The following is a 14,982-nucleotide window of genomic DNA, read 5'->3' as shown; positions in this document are numbered from 1 at the left end:
AAAGTCGTTTTCAAGTAGACTTGACGACAAATTAAAATCTGTTTTCAGAATTCTTATCGCTTCATTAGATAAATTGGTATGTTTGGCAAAAAACACGTCTAAGATGCTATGCGCGCGTGTGTTAGACAAAAACAGAAAACCACGGTATCGAATTCCCTTAAACGCATTATAATTTCCAAACAGTGTCTAATAAGTATAATATTATCGTATCTATTTTACGCAGACGCAGATAAATTTTTAATTTAAATGAATGGATTTAATCAATTTTTGTATGTATACCTATGATAAAGAGTAGTTTTTTCAATTTTGACGCACCATAAACACAATATGTAAGTATTGTATAGGTAAATGCCATTTTTTTAAACTGATTTATGTGATATTAGCACAATGCTTATAAGAAATAGTTAAACTATAATATTATATATTATGATGGTATAATATAGATAGGACAGGAACCTATACAAAACTCGATAATGTAGAATATAGAGCACCTAATGCACGATGAACTCTATTGATAACTGATAATATCTAAATTATTATTCTAATAAAAATAAAAAAATCGCAGCATGTATGTATATAAGAGTACTTATATGACTACCTACGTCAGTAAGCCATGCGATATCATTAAATTATAAAGACCTACTTAGATTGCGGTCCGATAAAAACGTGTGTTACAAGTTTTTATTTATTATAGCATAGGTACGATATTTTTGTACTCCTCGGAACCTTTGGCTTTTTTTGAGAATAGGTTGAAACTACAATAATATAAATATGTATGAGCAAATAGTACACAATATGGTATATGTATATACTACGTATGGTGTTCCTATATTGCAGCTATTGCTTAGAAATATAAACTTAATATCGGTAACAATGTAATATGCGTATAAAGAGTTGTTGTACCTACACAGAATATTGGATGAACATTTTGTGGTTGTTAGATTTTTCATTATTAATGTCTGAACTATGAATATACACAAAAGAATATACTATTTCGAAAACGATTTTATTCTTATGAATCCAAAACGATGATGAATATCAATACCGATGGATAACGCGTACGCGTAATTCTTTTTTTTTCATTTAAGTATGGAAATGTCAAATAAATAAGCACTGAAGAAATCAAAATACTACATAATATTATGTAAATATGAAATTTAAATGCATAAAAAATGAAAATTCTACAGAAATAGTAACAATACTATATTGGACTATATTTTAATTTGGGTGGTAATTATTCCAAACAGCACTTAATGTGCTAGTAAGTAATATATATAGGTACATATATATTTATACAATAAATCTGTAAATTTAAGTTATTTACATTTCAAATTTTTAAGCACAGCATGTGCAAGCATATATTATGAAATCACAAATAGATATACTATTTTTAGGTATATAGGAATTTAAATACTTTTTTGTACCTTTTTAAAACACTTTTAGAAAAAAGTATTTCAATTTTCAAATATATATTTGAAATATATTAGGTATACCTAAATGCCCTAAATATATTATTATGATTTTATATTTAAAAATACAAAACGGGTGGTACTAAAACAAAAATTCCAAATATACCTATACATGTATGTTAATCATACGGGAATTTGTCTGCTGACCGTGTCTCAACTCAATTAAAAAAAATATTGAATAGGTTTATAGGTAGAAAACCAAATGTAGGCATATTAGGTATATCAATTAAAAATACATTTCAAAAGTATAGGTACTGTTGCAACTATATAAAGCTACCAGAACAATCTTATATATACCTCAACTATACCTATACGATGCAATAAGCTTTGGGACCTGACCAAGAAAACGTCAACAAAATCATAAAATGCTTAAAAATAACTAAATTATGATTTCTATCTAATTTTTTAATTTTTTTTTCATCTTGTATGTACTCTAACATTTCTATCGTGAAATTCCGTATTGTTGTCTGTTATATTTAGTTTCATGATGAAAACTATTATATCTTATTACTGTTGTCAATATTGTAATATGTAAGCCAATAGTAAATAGTACCTTAGTAGCTGAGGCTCTAATAAAACAAAAAAAAAGGTAGGTACCTACTTTTAACAAGAATCGAATTCATGTGATTCATATAAAACAAGAGCATCTACTGCGATAATGTTGGCGCATTATATTATAAGCTGTACAACAGTCGTGTACAACTATAACTCTTATGCTACATGCGATGTTAAAATATATTTATATTATGTAGTATAATTTGTAATGAACTACTTAGAATAAAGTTTTCGATATTATAATTTATAAATTATAATTACATTTACTAGCAACGAATTAAATTGAATGTATCAAATTACCTAATCTAACACGTTAAAAACAAAAAGTAACTACCTACCTAGTTATTTAATATTTTTGTAATCACTGTAAAAAATATCTGGATAGTAATTAATCACTTAGGACATGTGGAATAATATTATTATTATAATGCACGTATGTGATTAACCATCAATATAATATTATATCCTATTATTCCGTGATGTTATATCTATATGTAACAAATAAACATTATTTTGTGATGAACATAGTTATATAGTTACATTTCTTGTCATATTATATTTCTTGTAATACACATGTAGACGATAAATGTAGTGCATTACCTATAATTGTATAGCTGTAAAATGCTGCAGAACTTATTTAATCATCAGTCATCACTCATCGTCAATAATTTTAGTTTAATATATAATAAATTTGACTGTAATAATTTTATTCTAATACTTTGCATCTGAACCAGTAGATTTTGAATTTATTTTATTATAAATTTTATTTATTTTTTTTTAAGTTATTATAAATATATCAACTTTTAACTTTTATTCCAATTTAAGTTTTTATTTTCATAAACTAACTTTTAATTAAGTTAGACATTTTGTGAATTTCAGAAATCATTATATATTCTAACTCCATTAGTTTTATATTAAAATACCTAATTATATAGTAACTTAAATTAGTTGAATAAACTTACTCAACTTTCGATAGATATTATTTTATAATATTGACAACAATATTGTATAACAATTTATGATTACCTATGTCCACTATTGTAATAGCCAATTATAGGTCTTGTCATATACTCATCTATTATTATATTATATACATAATACATAATAAATACAAAAAATAAATTACTATATTAGGTATACTATATATAGACAGAAAATGATTAAGTGATTATTATAATAATACGTCGGAGAATAATTGTCATTTTTTATTTTGAGTACTTATTTATATGACCCCTAAAGCCGAGGTTTAATTTGCGAGTAGGTACCAAGTCAATAAATGACTACCTAATAATTTTGAATGCTTTATTATTTACAAAAATATGCCTCAATAATGATCCATAGTTTGTACTCTATAAGTATAGCTATTATTATACAAGATTTAAAGACAATTGATTCTTTTTAATAACAACGCGGACAATAATTATGCATAGGAACATAATAATATACACGATATAAAATATAAACGTAATACTTATATTATATTATATTGTGTGCCTTTATGCTTAATCATCGCGATTAGGTCATTTGACATTCATAGTATTTATTCGTCTCCGCCACTCCGGAACGGAATTTTTATTTATACAATCATATAATATAAAATGTTTAGGTTTTAAAATAGTTACGTACGTCATAGGCTTTTAAAGTTCTTTCGGACATCGTCACTATACTGGTCTATGAATAATGCATAATATGTATATATTTATTATTTATAGCGTATGTCTACAAAAACATGGTACTTACTTAGTACCTATATAATATACACTCTATAATAGCTCAGTTACTTACCTATATTACTCAGTATAGGTACATATATACATTTTTTTAACTCTTGAATTTTGCGCATGCGCAACGAATTCACTTTTCTATGTACCCTATTTTTGTGAACACACGGTATATATTATAATATTATTTTATACCTATGATAGATAATTACATTGCCAAATTCGTAATTTATTGTTGTCTGTATTATGACTTGAGGGATGATTTAAATTAAACAAATCGATGTAATTATTTATAGATGTGGGGATATATGTACACGGTGTATCTTATATCGTTGTACGCGTGGTTTCTTTTAATGATTATGGATGGATTATATGGAATTTAAAAAAACGAAAAAAGACTTTATTTTTAACTGAAATTTTTGTTCTATCGCAATTTAAAAATGTTTAAGCACGAAATTGTACCAACAGCAAAGTTATTCTTGTTTTTTCAAATTGTTACAAATATATTTTTAATAGATTCTTGTACGGTTTTTATTTCTAAAAATGTTGATAGTCAAATTATTAATTTTGGTTCAATAGTTTATTAACTTATACGATCTTCTTAAGTTTAGTAAATGCATTAATATTTTTAATTGAAATAATTGGTATACATTTAATTTAGAACAGCCAAATAATTTATTTTTTTTTTTAATGCAATTTCATATATTTTTATACACTTAAATCGGTAATCTAATGACACACTCCACACAAAAATGTATTCGATTTTGGGGTAAATGGCTACAAAATAGTTGGCACTTGGACTTGGCAAACATAGTTGATTATTTTTATTTTGAGGGATATACCCCCGGTCCCGGGGCTTACAAATATAAGTCAGTCTTCGGTAGAGGGTACTTACGACTGGTAATCAGACTGAATCGTGAAGACTATCATTATTATTAATTATTAGTTATGCAATTACGGCATATCGGCATAATATTATAATATCATCATTATATTATGATATCTGTTTACGTTTACTAACATAAAGTTATTATATTCAAAGTTCATGTAAATACTAATAAGGTCTATTATATAATATACCTTATTAGTATATTACTAATAATATATAGCAATAAACAAAATTTGTAAATAGTACATGTTACATAGGTATTTGGTAATTGGTATACATACTATTCATTATAATCAATGGCAAGTCAGCAAGTGTTAGGCTCATAGTTCTACATCGGAATCACCGGAATCGTAAATAACTCGAGTCTCAAATCTTAATCATCACTCAGTATTTGTTGCTGTATATTTTGTTGTGTATGTATAATAGTTTATCTTTAACAAGGTTTATTAACTTTTATTCCAATTATTAAATTATTTATTATAAACAAAACTAGGTTTAATATACGAAAAACGTATAATGAAGAACGTGACAAAAAATGTATAAACATTATACGTCTAACATAACGTCGTTTAAATAAGAAATGAGAATAAAAAAAATCAAGTCTAATTATCGCTTACGCCTTACATTATAATATTTTAAAAACCACAACTTCCGAATATAAAACTATATAGGTATAGGTACTAAAAGTCTGTAATTGTATACACATCATCAAGATTTTAAAATGTTACTTCCCTAGTAGGTAAATTAAATAAAGTTAATTATTCACCTATTGGACAATCTTGTATTTATTATATCATTACTTATTAATTACTGGCATTACTGGAATTACTAAATACTATTATGGATCGAATATTATATTACTCGCTGAACAGCTTTAATAGAATTTAAAAATACTTAAATACCCACATATTATACAATATTATACAAAGTTTCTTATACCTGCTATACATTGTTTTTGTGACACATGTGTATTAAGTGTTGTGTTGGGTATTGTTTTTAATCATTTTAAAATAAATTTTGTTAAATTTAAAAATGAACTATGTTAATGATAATAAAATACAGTGGTGTAGCCAGGATTTTGATATGAAGGGAGGAATAAATTAAACAAAGTTTATTTATATTTTTTGCATATAAATAATACATTTACTATGGGAAAACATGTCAGGTGGAAGGAATACACCCAAACCCCCACAAGTTACGCCACTGATAAAATTAAATATTGTTATAATATCAAGTAGGTATTAAGGTGCCCGGTGCCGATGTCATTTTTTCCTCAAATATACACACTGTGGGAATAACGATACCGCCTTGTAGAATTAATCAAATTTCATAACTTTTTTTTAATTGTTAGAGGGAAATATTCTATAGCCCGCATAGATCTCTGTCTTTCAATATTTTATTCTCAAACTTTATAATATGTCTAAAAACATACACGATAAAAAGCATTTTTAAAATTTTTTAAATACAATTATTTGAAATAAAATACAAAATCAGAGATCGATGTGGGCTGTAGAAAGTCTTCTTTTATCAGAAAAAAAAATAGTCATAAAAATCTGACAACTCTACAAGGCCTGAGAGTTATTCCTATGAAGTCATTTTTTTCGATATAATACACCCTATCAACCTCCCCCCCCCCCTAAATCGGGTAGGTATCGGGTAGTAGATTAATAGAAAAATATTATAATTGAGGTGGCAACTAAAATATAAAATTTGAATAACTGGCACCGGGCCCTTTAATGTATTATAGTATTCTATCAGTTTTCAGAGCGTAATACTAAACGTTATTTAGATGCATTATTTGTTAGAATTAAAAATATTTTTATCTCAGTCGGTAAAGAGATTATGTCCATCAGACATTTGACAGTTCATATCTTTTTATAATTATATTTTGTTTTTTGCATATAGATTATCCGACAAGTCGAGGTACTTACCCAGAAATGAGCAAACACGTTGATATCGAATATTTTCCTTATAGTGGCTTCGTCGTGAGCTTCGAGAGGTTTACATGGCATTATCCCTGCGTTGTTGACCAAAATGGTAACAGTGCCAACTTCGCTCTTGACCCTTTCACCCAGCTCTCTGACTTTTTCCAACGTCGACACATCGCATCTGAAAATTTAGTTGCAAAATAATATTTAATATTTACTAAATAATCATAATCAAAATAATTATACCAGAAAGTTTTTAATAAATAATAATAATTTGTTTGAAGAAACATTAGTCAACACTAAGTCTTGCGTAGATGAATCTAGAGAACACCAAAAGCACTCAAAAGTCTCTTCAGAAACTGTTTTCAAATAAACAGAGACGCCCTGCGCTCTTTCAGAACAATACAAAAAGCCAATTGTTGTAATATAAGTCTTAATTTTATCAGATGCCAGATAGGTATCAGTTTTCACTCTTAACTATAATTATCTATAAGCAACTCCTTTGTTATACACTTATACTTGAAGAATACACAGACATATTATTATGTATTGTGTATGTATTATATATATATTATATAGGTACTATTATTGTATGCATTTTTGTATAGTAAATCGTAAAACCAACACTATAGTATGACGACTGATGAAGAACGAAAGTATTTTAAATATTAGAGTTAAATAAAAAAAAACAATAATTAATCACATTAAAAAATATATTATTTATTTTACATTTTTACGTGATAATAATAAGCCGCTTTGGAACCATTATCCGTATAAGTAAAAAAAATAACGTTTATTATAGTAAGGTGAGTCGTATTACACTATTACGCATGAATAGCATATAAACTCAAGTTCAGCTGTCAGGCAGTCTATTATTGAACCAAAAGATTGTTATTCGATAATTATAGAACTAAATAGATTTCACTCATGTCATGTCTTAATCTCACAATACTTACATTATTTTGATATAGATGATGACGTCTGACTCTGACACATTTTAATATTATAATATTATTACACTATAAACATTTATACCTATATATATATATATATAGCATAGGCGTGCACAGACTTTGTTTGCAGGGTATGCGGCTGATATAATGTGCCCCATTATATAAATGCTCTTAAAATTAATGTACATGGCAGGCCCGGATACAAGGGAGAACGAAGGGGGGGCCTCCCCCCACTTCTACCACATCAAATCACTAAAAATAGGATTGTATTATATATTATTTATGTATAATATGTAGATAATATTATGGATCCAATTTTTTTTTTTATATTTTCCTGGTGTCCAGCATGCATTTTGTTGCTTTAAGCTTTTATGTATTATGTTACAATTTAGACAGCTTAGTCGTAAGTATAAAAACAATTTTGCGCCCTCCCTACCACCAATAAAACATTTCTAAATTCACTACCATATGGTATTACATTAAAAATATATCACATATAGTTATTACCTATTATTAGAAAATAATTAGTTTTTCTTATTTTTTTTCACAGTAAAATATTGAAACATTGACCGCAACAGCGACCATAGTAGGTATATAAATACATAATATTACGCTGCATTTATTTTTCTTTACTTCGCGAATTACGCAGAACTAACAACTACGGTAGGATAACTATAGATGAGTAACTTAATTACTAACGCATGCTAAAGATGTTTTTTATAAATTGGTCACTGTTAACCATGGATATCTACTCAGGTTGGTCTTATGCCGCTGTGCTGCCCGTGTATATCAATGGTCTAAAAGGTATCAATGCATTTTAGATGACCTATAAAGATATGTGTAGCCCAAACTATTAGCTATCTCTTTCTTACAACAAAGGTCCCGCGGTGGTCCCAAGGCCTTAAATTATTAAGAATCGCTTACAGTAAATTTAAAAACAAGTCCATATGACCAAAACCATATCGCTATATAATTTACCACCAATCGAAATTATGAACTGAGAGTCAAGTGTTGTCTGAGACTATTTATGTGTCCCCTAAAACAAGCGCTTACCCGACATACCCGTGCGCATATTATATGATATAATATAGAATCACTGAACCAGTATTCACTCATTTAGAAAGATACTTATAGGTATATACTATAAAATATAAACAATATGTTTGTTATATTAATCATTGATTTTTGAAATTTGAAATTTTTTGCTATAATAATATTATATTATTGAATGACATTTAAATCCATACACATGTTCTGTTTTGTTTAAATATATTAAATTAATTATAATATAGGGCAATATAAAATAAACTGATTTATTGATATTATGTCAAATATTACGCGTAAGACGTGCGCACTGTGTAGAAGTACCTTAAGGTAGGTTTTCCCTGCAGCGTCTGACGGCGGAACAGCACAGGGTCATGACGTTTAGACGCCGACCATGTCCGAACCGATAGTAGATCGACGCTAATCGACGCTGCGGGTTAAACGCGTAAAGCTACGATTTCCCTTCATCGTCAAACAGTGGAACAATACGGCCGCGTCAAACGTTGACCTACGTCCAGATCGGTAGTGATGCTAGACACTGCAGGGAAAACGTACCTTAAGTACCTTATCAGGCAGTGGCGTCAACACAAGAGCAAGGGGGTCTATACCGGTAATTCTTAACCTTTGCGTGTGTTGGCAATCCAAGATATTTACTATTTACCAAATTGTCATGTGCCATTTTTGAAAATAATAGAGAGTTACTCACCCGTCACAACCGCCATATTTCTTTAATTTACCAAAACGGAAAGAAACTGTTCTTTTTCATTAATATTCATTAATTATTGTCATGTATTCTCATAAGTCATATTACTTATATTAATAGCATTTTTTACAACTCGTTTTTTGGCGACCCATTCAAAATTATTCGTTGCCTAAATTTGGGCCGCGACCATATGTTTGAGAACGGCTGGTCTAAACCACCCTCGAGATTTCATCACTATACTCATAAGTTATGTTCGCACTAGTTATCTCTGTAGAAATCCGGACACCATAATATAATTTATAAAATATTACAATCACTATATTATACATTGTATACTCACGTGTAAGCAAAAGCTTTTCCTTTCCACTTGGCGTTGATTTCCTTTGCGGTCTCCGCATTTGACTGCGCGTTGATGTCGACGCATACCACTTTGGCGGACTCGTCGGCGAACTGCATCGCCAAACATTTACCTATTCCATGCCCTGTGCCTGTGATCTATGTACATACAAATACATATTATAGCGTAATTGAGTTAACGCATTGAAAAATGCAACAAAACAACTTCCTAAACAATTGTAATAAAATATCATTTGTGTTTAAATTTTATATTTTTCTATATAAAGAAAAAAATAATGATATGTATATATTTAATTTCGCCTTTAGGTAATACAAATCTTAAAAAAGTTCTTAAGTCTAATATTTTAACCTGAAATTTTTTTTGGAATTCAATATATTATGTATAGTTTATCCTGTAATATGTTATTAATTATTACTATGATTTTTAGTTTTCACTTCATGTTATTGCACTGGACACTTGGACAAAAACTGATTGTGGCTAATTAAATTAATTTGTTTTGAATTATTAAATGTATTTTGTACCAGATTTCAAGTAAAAAACAAAATATGGTCCATATTATACTCGTATACCGTTACGCAGGAAGAAGTCGTTAATCGTTATTTTATAGTCAACATTATTGTAATCATAATCGTTACTCATTAGTCGTTACCATTACTCTATAACAGTCCAACTGTCGTATACTTGTATTATATATATACCACAGTAAACAAAATGCTTTTTACAGAGCATGAAACAATAACAAGAAAAATGTTCAAAACTAACATTTCAATGATTATTGGGTGCGTCCAAATTATTGAAACACTGCAAAGATCATTGTTGGTTTTTTTTTAACACCAAATGGATATCTGATCTGCACTTACCAAAACGATATCGTCAGCCAACGATTTTTCGGGCAACGGTACTAACATGTAATAAATGGACTCGCCAATGTAGTAAACACTTTTAACCAATAGCAGCACCAGTTCCGCGAAGATGCTGGACCACTTCATTTTATCCATTTGATTGGTCCTGCGAAGAAGAAAATTACGTGTGTTTAAGACTACGTAATAAAATAACCACGTAATATATTAAGAGAGGAATTATGGGAGATTAGCCGCTTAAGGACTTCAATCTTTAGCAGTGGCGTGCCCAGTAATTTTCAAAGAGGGGATGTTATAACTAATAATACATTAAAATGAATTATGGTGGTAATACCAAAGATACAAATAAGGGGATTTATCGGATAATGGGGGGGGGGGGGGTGGGGGAATAAATTGGAAACGCTAATGGTCTTAAAAATGTTATAATATTTTAAAAATTTTAAAAAAAAAAACTGTTTATAAAATGATTAAGTATATGTGGTAAAAAAGTTAGTTGCATATTGATAATTAAATAAGAACGTCATTAAATACTACTCAATGTGCCTAGTCAGAATTAAAATATACGAGAGCGTGCTTACAAAATAATGTATAACAAATAAACAATAAATATAAAATGAATAATATTAGTTATTTGTAATTATATCACGGTTTTTTTTTTGGCAGTTTATTCATTATTGTCACTCGTAGGTTATTAACTTACAAGGTGAGTCGACGTAATATTGTTAAACAGACTACCAGTGCCGTGCTAACTCTTATTGGCGCCCCTAATAAACATACATATTTAAACATTTTCCGCTCTTTAAAATTTAACAAGTTTGGCCGTCCTAAGGTACTTGCTCCATTTTCCACTCCCTTAACACGGCTCTGCAGACAACAGTTATATACTTATATATACTTATAGGAGTACTGAGGAATGCGAGGATTGCTATTTATTAAATAATATCATACTCACATGATGAACGTTCGACACTCTAAAATATGGCGGACAGTTATGTAGAACTACACGATGATACGAGATCTGATTGGTCTGAAATCAATAATTACGACGGTGTTCAATATTATGACGAGTGACGACTGTCGCTTTATGAGTTATGACACGCAACTACAGCCTGCCAGTGAGTAATGACTGAATTTGTGAGTTTCCTACAGAAAATATTGTAGATATATCTATATGTAATACCATATAGATTATCAGTGCACGAGGCGCAACAAGGCGTGTGCCTAAAAAACGATTATCGACGGTTCGATCAATATTCTACACATTATTTCTATATAATATAATATTATACACTATAACCATGAAGATTCTATTATTATTATTATTATTCATAATAATATAATACACGAGTTTATTTTAAGTGAACGGATAATATTAATATAATGGATTCCTATATTTTTAGTTACACATATACAATGACACCTACAGCAGGCTGCTATAATGGAAATCGAAAATGCGGTTTTGCATTTCAACAAAGCGCAAACGAAAATCTATTAATACCTTTCAAAAAAAAAAAAAAAGCTTTTATAGGCTCTACAGGTACTTATATAGATAACTGCGTTCTTTAAATTTATTTTTTTACTCCCATCGCATACAAAATATATTAACATGCGTCCATTTGCTCGTACTTTTCCACATTTTCATTCAACCAATCTTGCAGTTCACGTGACAACACACACATATATATACACAAATATTATTGTCATGGGTGCCCGTACATAATTTGTATGTATAATGATATAATTTGTGAACAACGATGTGTTTGTGTGTACGCTCTATTGTTGTCGTTGGAAAACTTCCGGTTTTTAATATAGATAATATACACCCGCGATCGACGGATAAACGGTCGTACGACTCGCGATTTGCGGAGTCGGATGTGTGGTTAAAGTTCAAACACATTTGGATGAATGCTATATAGTTAACTGTACCTTTATAATATATAATAGGTAGGTATATGTATATATAGTAGGTATAAACCTAGTGTTTTACTGTTTTATATTATCATTGTTATGTGGCGGTAAAACAAAACGAAAAATATAACTCGGGAGCACTAAAATATTCTAATATATACCCAAGCATATTATATAATTTAACCAGCATATTGAAATTATTCGTACAATCGTTCTAAACTATATTATAATAAAGGTACCGTTATTTGGACCGATAATACATAATTATATTTTGTCGATCGCAGTTCTCTCCCCAAAATAGAGAAATCCAACTGCTTTACGCGAAATCTGAATTACGGACACATTTTTACGAATAATTGTACGAAAGTCTGAAGACAAGTTGTACATAATTGCATGGACGAGTAAGGAGGTCTGAAATGCACACTCTGTGAACATGCAATGTAGTTTACCACTTATCAATTTCTGTAGGTATATAATTATAATAATAATTGATTGATGAGTTCGGTAACAGCTACTACTTATAATGCTATGTTATAACGAATAGAGCCAAAAATATTTTTCAAACTTTTAAAATTTAGAACTGACTAAATATTTTACAATAATTAACAGTACCTATTCGTTTTTTAGATAAGACTTATTTATGCCTGCGAATTAAAAATCGGTTATGTTAAAGTCACAAAGATAAGACGTGATAAATTATGTAATTTATAGAACCGTTCTAATTAGGTGCAGGTGAACCACCCACAAAGGGCGTACATCAATTGCGCCGAAATTACCTTTTTACCTGTAAAAAATCTATCGATTGCGCCGCGTATCAACTCCGCCGAACTTTTTTAAATATTGATTCCGCCGGTTATCAATTACGCCGAACTCTTAAAAGGCTTATGTTTGCTAATATATAGGCAAACATTTTTGACGATTTTATAAATAAAAAAATTGATAGATTCACCTATATAAAACTAGCATCAAATCATTATTTTAAAAATTGACCATATTGTATATTTGTATTACTTTAATTTTTATTTTTTTACCATACCATGCGGCATGTACAATACCTATATATTTTAATTATTATTATTATTAATTAATTATTTAAAAATATGACGATCTTACTTCATTTTGTAAAACTAGATATACTAAATATATAAGTTATATTATTTTAAGATTTTAATACATATTATTATCCGTTATGGACGACAATATTTTAATTGTTTTTCGAAATGTTTTTATTTAAATAAAACTTACTTTATACTATTATGGCATACTAAGTGTACCCTAACCTATACTGTTAATTTAAAAAAAAATTCTGTATAATATGATACTTTGGTTATTGTTTAATAAACAGTCGGCGGAATCAACATAAATAAAAATTCGGCGGAATCGATAGCCGGCGGAATTGATATTAAAACGGCGGAGTCGATAAAACCCCCCCACAAATTGTCAATGTTTTAAAAACCAGTCTACCGTATTTCTTATCCTTTTAGGATAGTAAAAATGCTTCAGTAAAAATCTTCTATATTTTTTGATTTGTTTTGAACTGTTTACGGACATTTTCAGTTTCCAATTTTTTTAGTTTTTTAATTATATGAATGTTTATAAAATTTTATTTGTTGGATAAAAAAGCTTATAAATGTAATACAAGTCTCCTAATATATTGTTACAATAATATTTGAAAAATATTAATAATCTATAATCACAATTTTTTTTACAAGCACTTAAAGTTCAAATCTTGATAAAATACGTAAAAATTATGAAAATGTGTAAATTATTTTGAGTTGGAAATTCATAAAAATTTTTCTTTTTAAATCTAATTGGATATTTACTCGATTTCTCATGTAGCGATTTTCTTATTTTGTTGTTATTGAAAAACGAAAAACTTTAAATACAAGAACATTTCACTGAATGTTTATATTTTTATTTTCTATAGACCATAAAGTTTTGAAAATATTTTGACTCGTTTTGAGCTGTTCACGGACAATTTAATATTTAAATTCTTTTAATTTAATTTTTCTATAAATATCAATAAAATTGTATTTGTTTGTCCAAAAAATTAATACAAGGATCCTGATATATTGTTACAATAAAAGATGAAAAATATTTGAAAAATACACTGGCACGTTTTTTTTTAAAAATAATTTAGAGTTCAAATTTTAACGAAATTTATTAAATTGAAAATGTACAAATTATTTAGTAATTAAAAATGTATAAAATGTTCAACTCCACAAATATAAAAAAAACATAATTAAACAAAATATAAAAAATACAATGCTCCACGTAAATAAATAACTTTATTTACAATAATATCATCAAATATAGGTACCCATCAAAGTTCATCCAAGTTCATCAAAGTTTTCTGAATAAATTCCAGAAAATAAACACTGAAAGCCTAAAAAACAAATTTATATTTTGAGTACCTATTAAAAGTATATTAAAAGTATCAGTAACTGCGGGGCAGTGTACATATTCGATGTTGAAAGCATTTAACGATAAAATACGAATTGGGAAATTTTATGATAATATAATTCGACAAGTACATTATAAAGATGCATTATTTGTTTTATAATAAAAAATAAAAATAATACGGTCCATGGGGG

The 14,982-nt window shown here is 28.4% G+C and overlaps 1 protein-coding gene across 2 annotated transcripts in view; it reads right to left on the bottom strand.

The window, feature by feature from the left end:
• The window catches only part of LOC100169469 (short-chain dehydrogenase/reductase family 16C member 6), a 27,881-nt gene that overhangs the window by 5,507 nt on the left and 7,392 nt on the right, over positions 1-14,982 (bottom strand). Inside the window, exons 2-5 of one of the 2 annotated variants that reach the window (XM_001951062.5) lie at positions 11,433-11,507; positions 10,481-10,628; positions 9,603-9,757; positions 6,566-6,743 (exon numbers count right to left, since the gene is read on the bottom strand). In XM_001951062.5, coding sequence (XP_001951097.1) covers positions 6,566-6,743; positions 9,603-9,757; positions 10,481-10,628; positions 11,433-11,434 — 483 coding nt within the window. In that variant the 5' untranslated portion in view covers positions 11,435-11,507. The remainder of the gene's footprint in view (positions 1-6,565; positions 6,744-9,602; positions 9,758-10,480; positions 10,629-11,432; positions 11,508-14,982) is intronic. The other variant, XM_003240694.4, reaches the window with a different exon arrangement.

Source organism: Acyrthosiphon pisum, chromosome A1 (assembly GCF_005508785.2).
Source record: "Acyrthosiphon pisum isolate AL4f chromosome A1, pea_aphid_22Mar2018_4r6ur, whole genome shotgun sequence".
In the NCBI taxonomy this organism is placed as follows: domain Eukaryota; kingdom Metazoa; phylum Arthropoda; class Insecta; order Hemiptera; family Aphididae; genus Acyrthosiphon; species Acyrthosiphon pisum.
The sequence above is the reverse complement of the archived record's forward strand: the minus strand, read 5'-3'. Positions and strand labels throughout refer to the sequence as shown.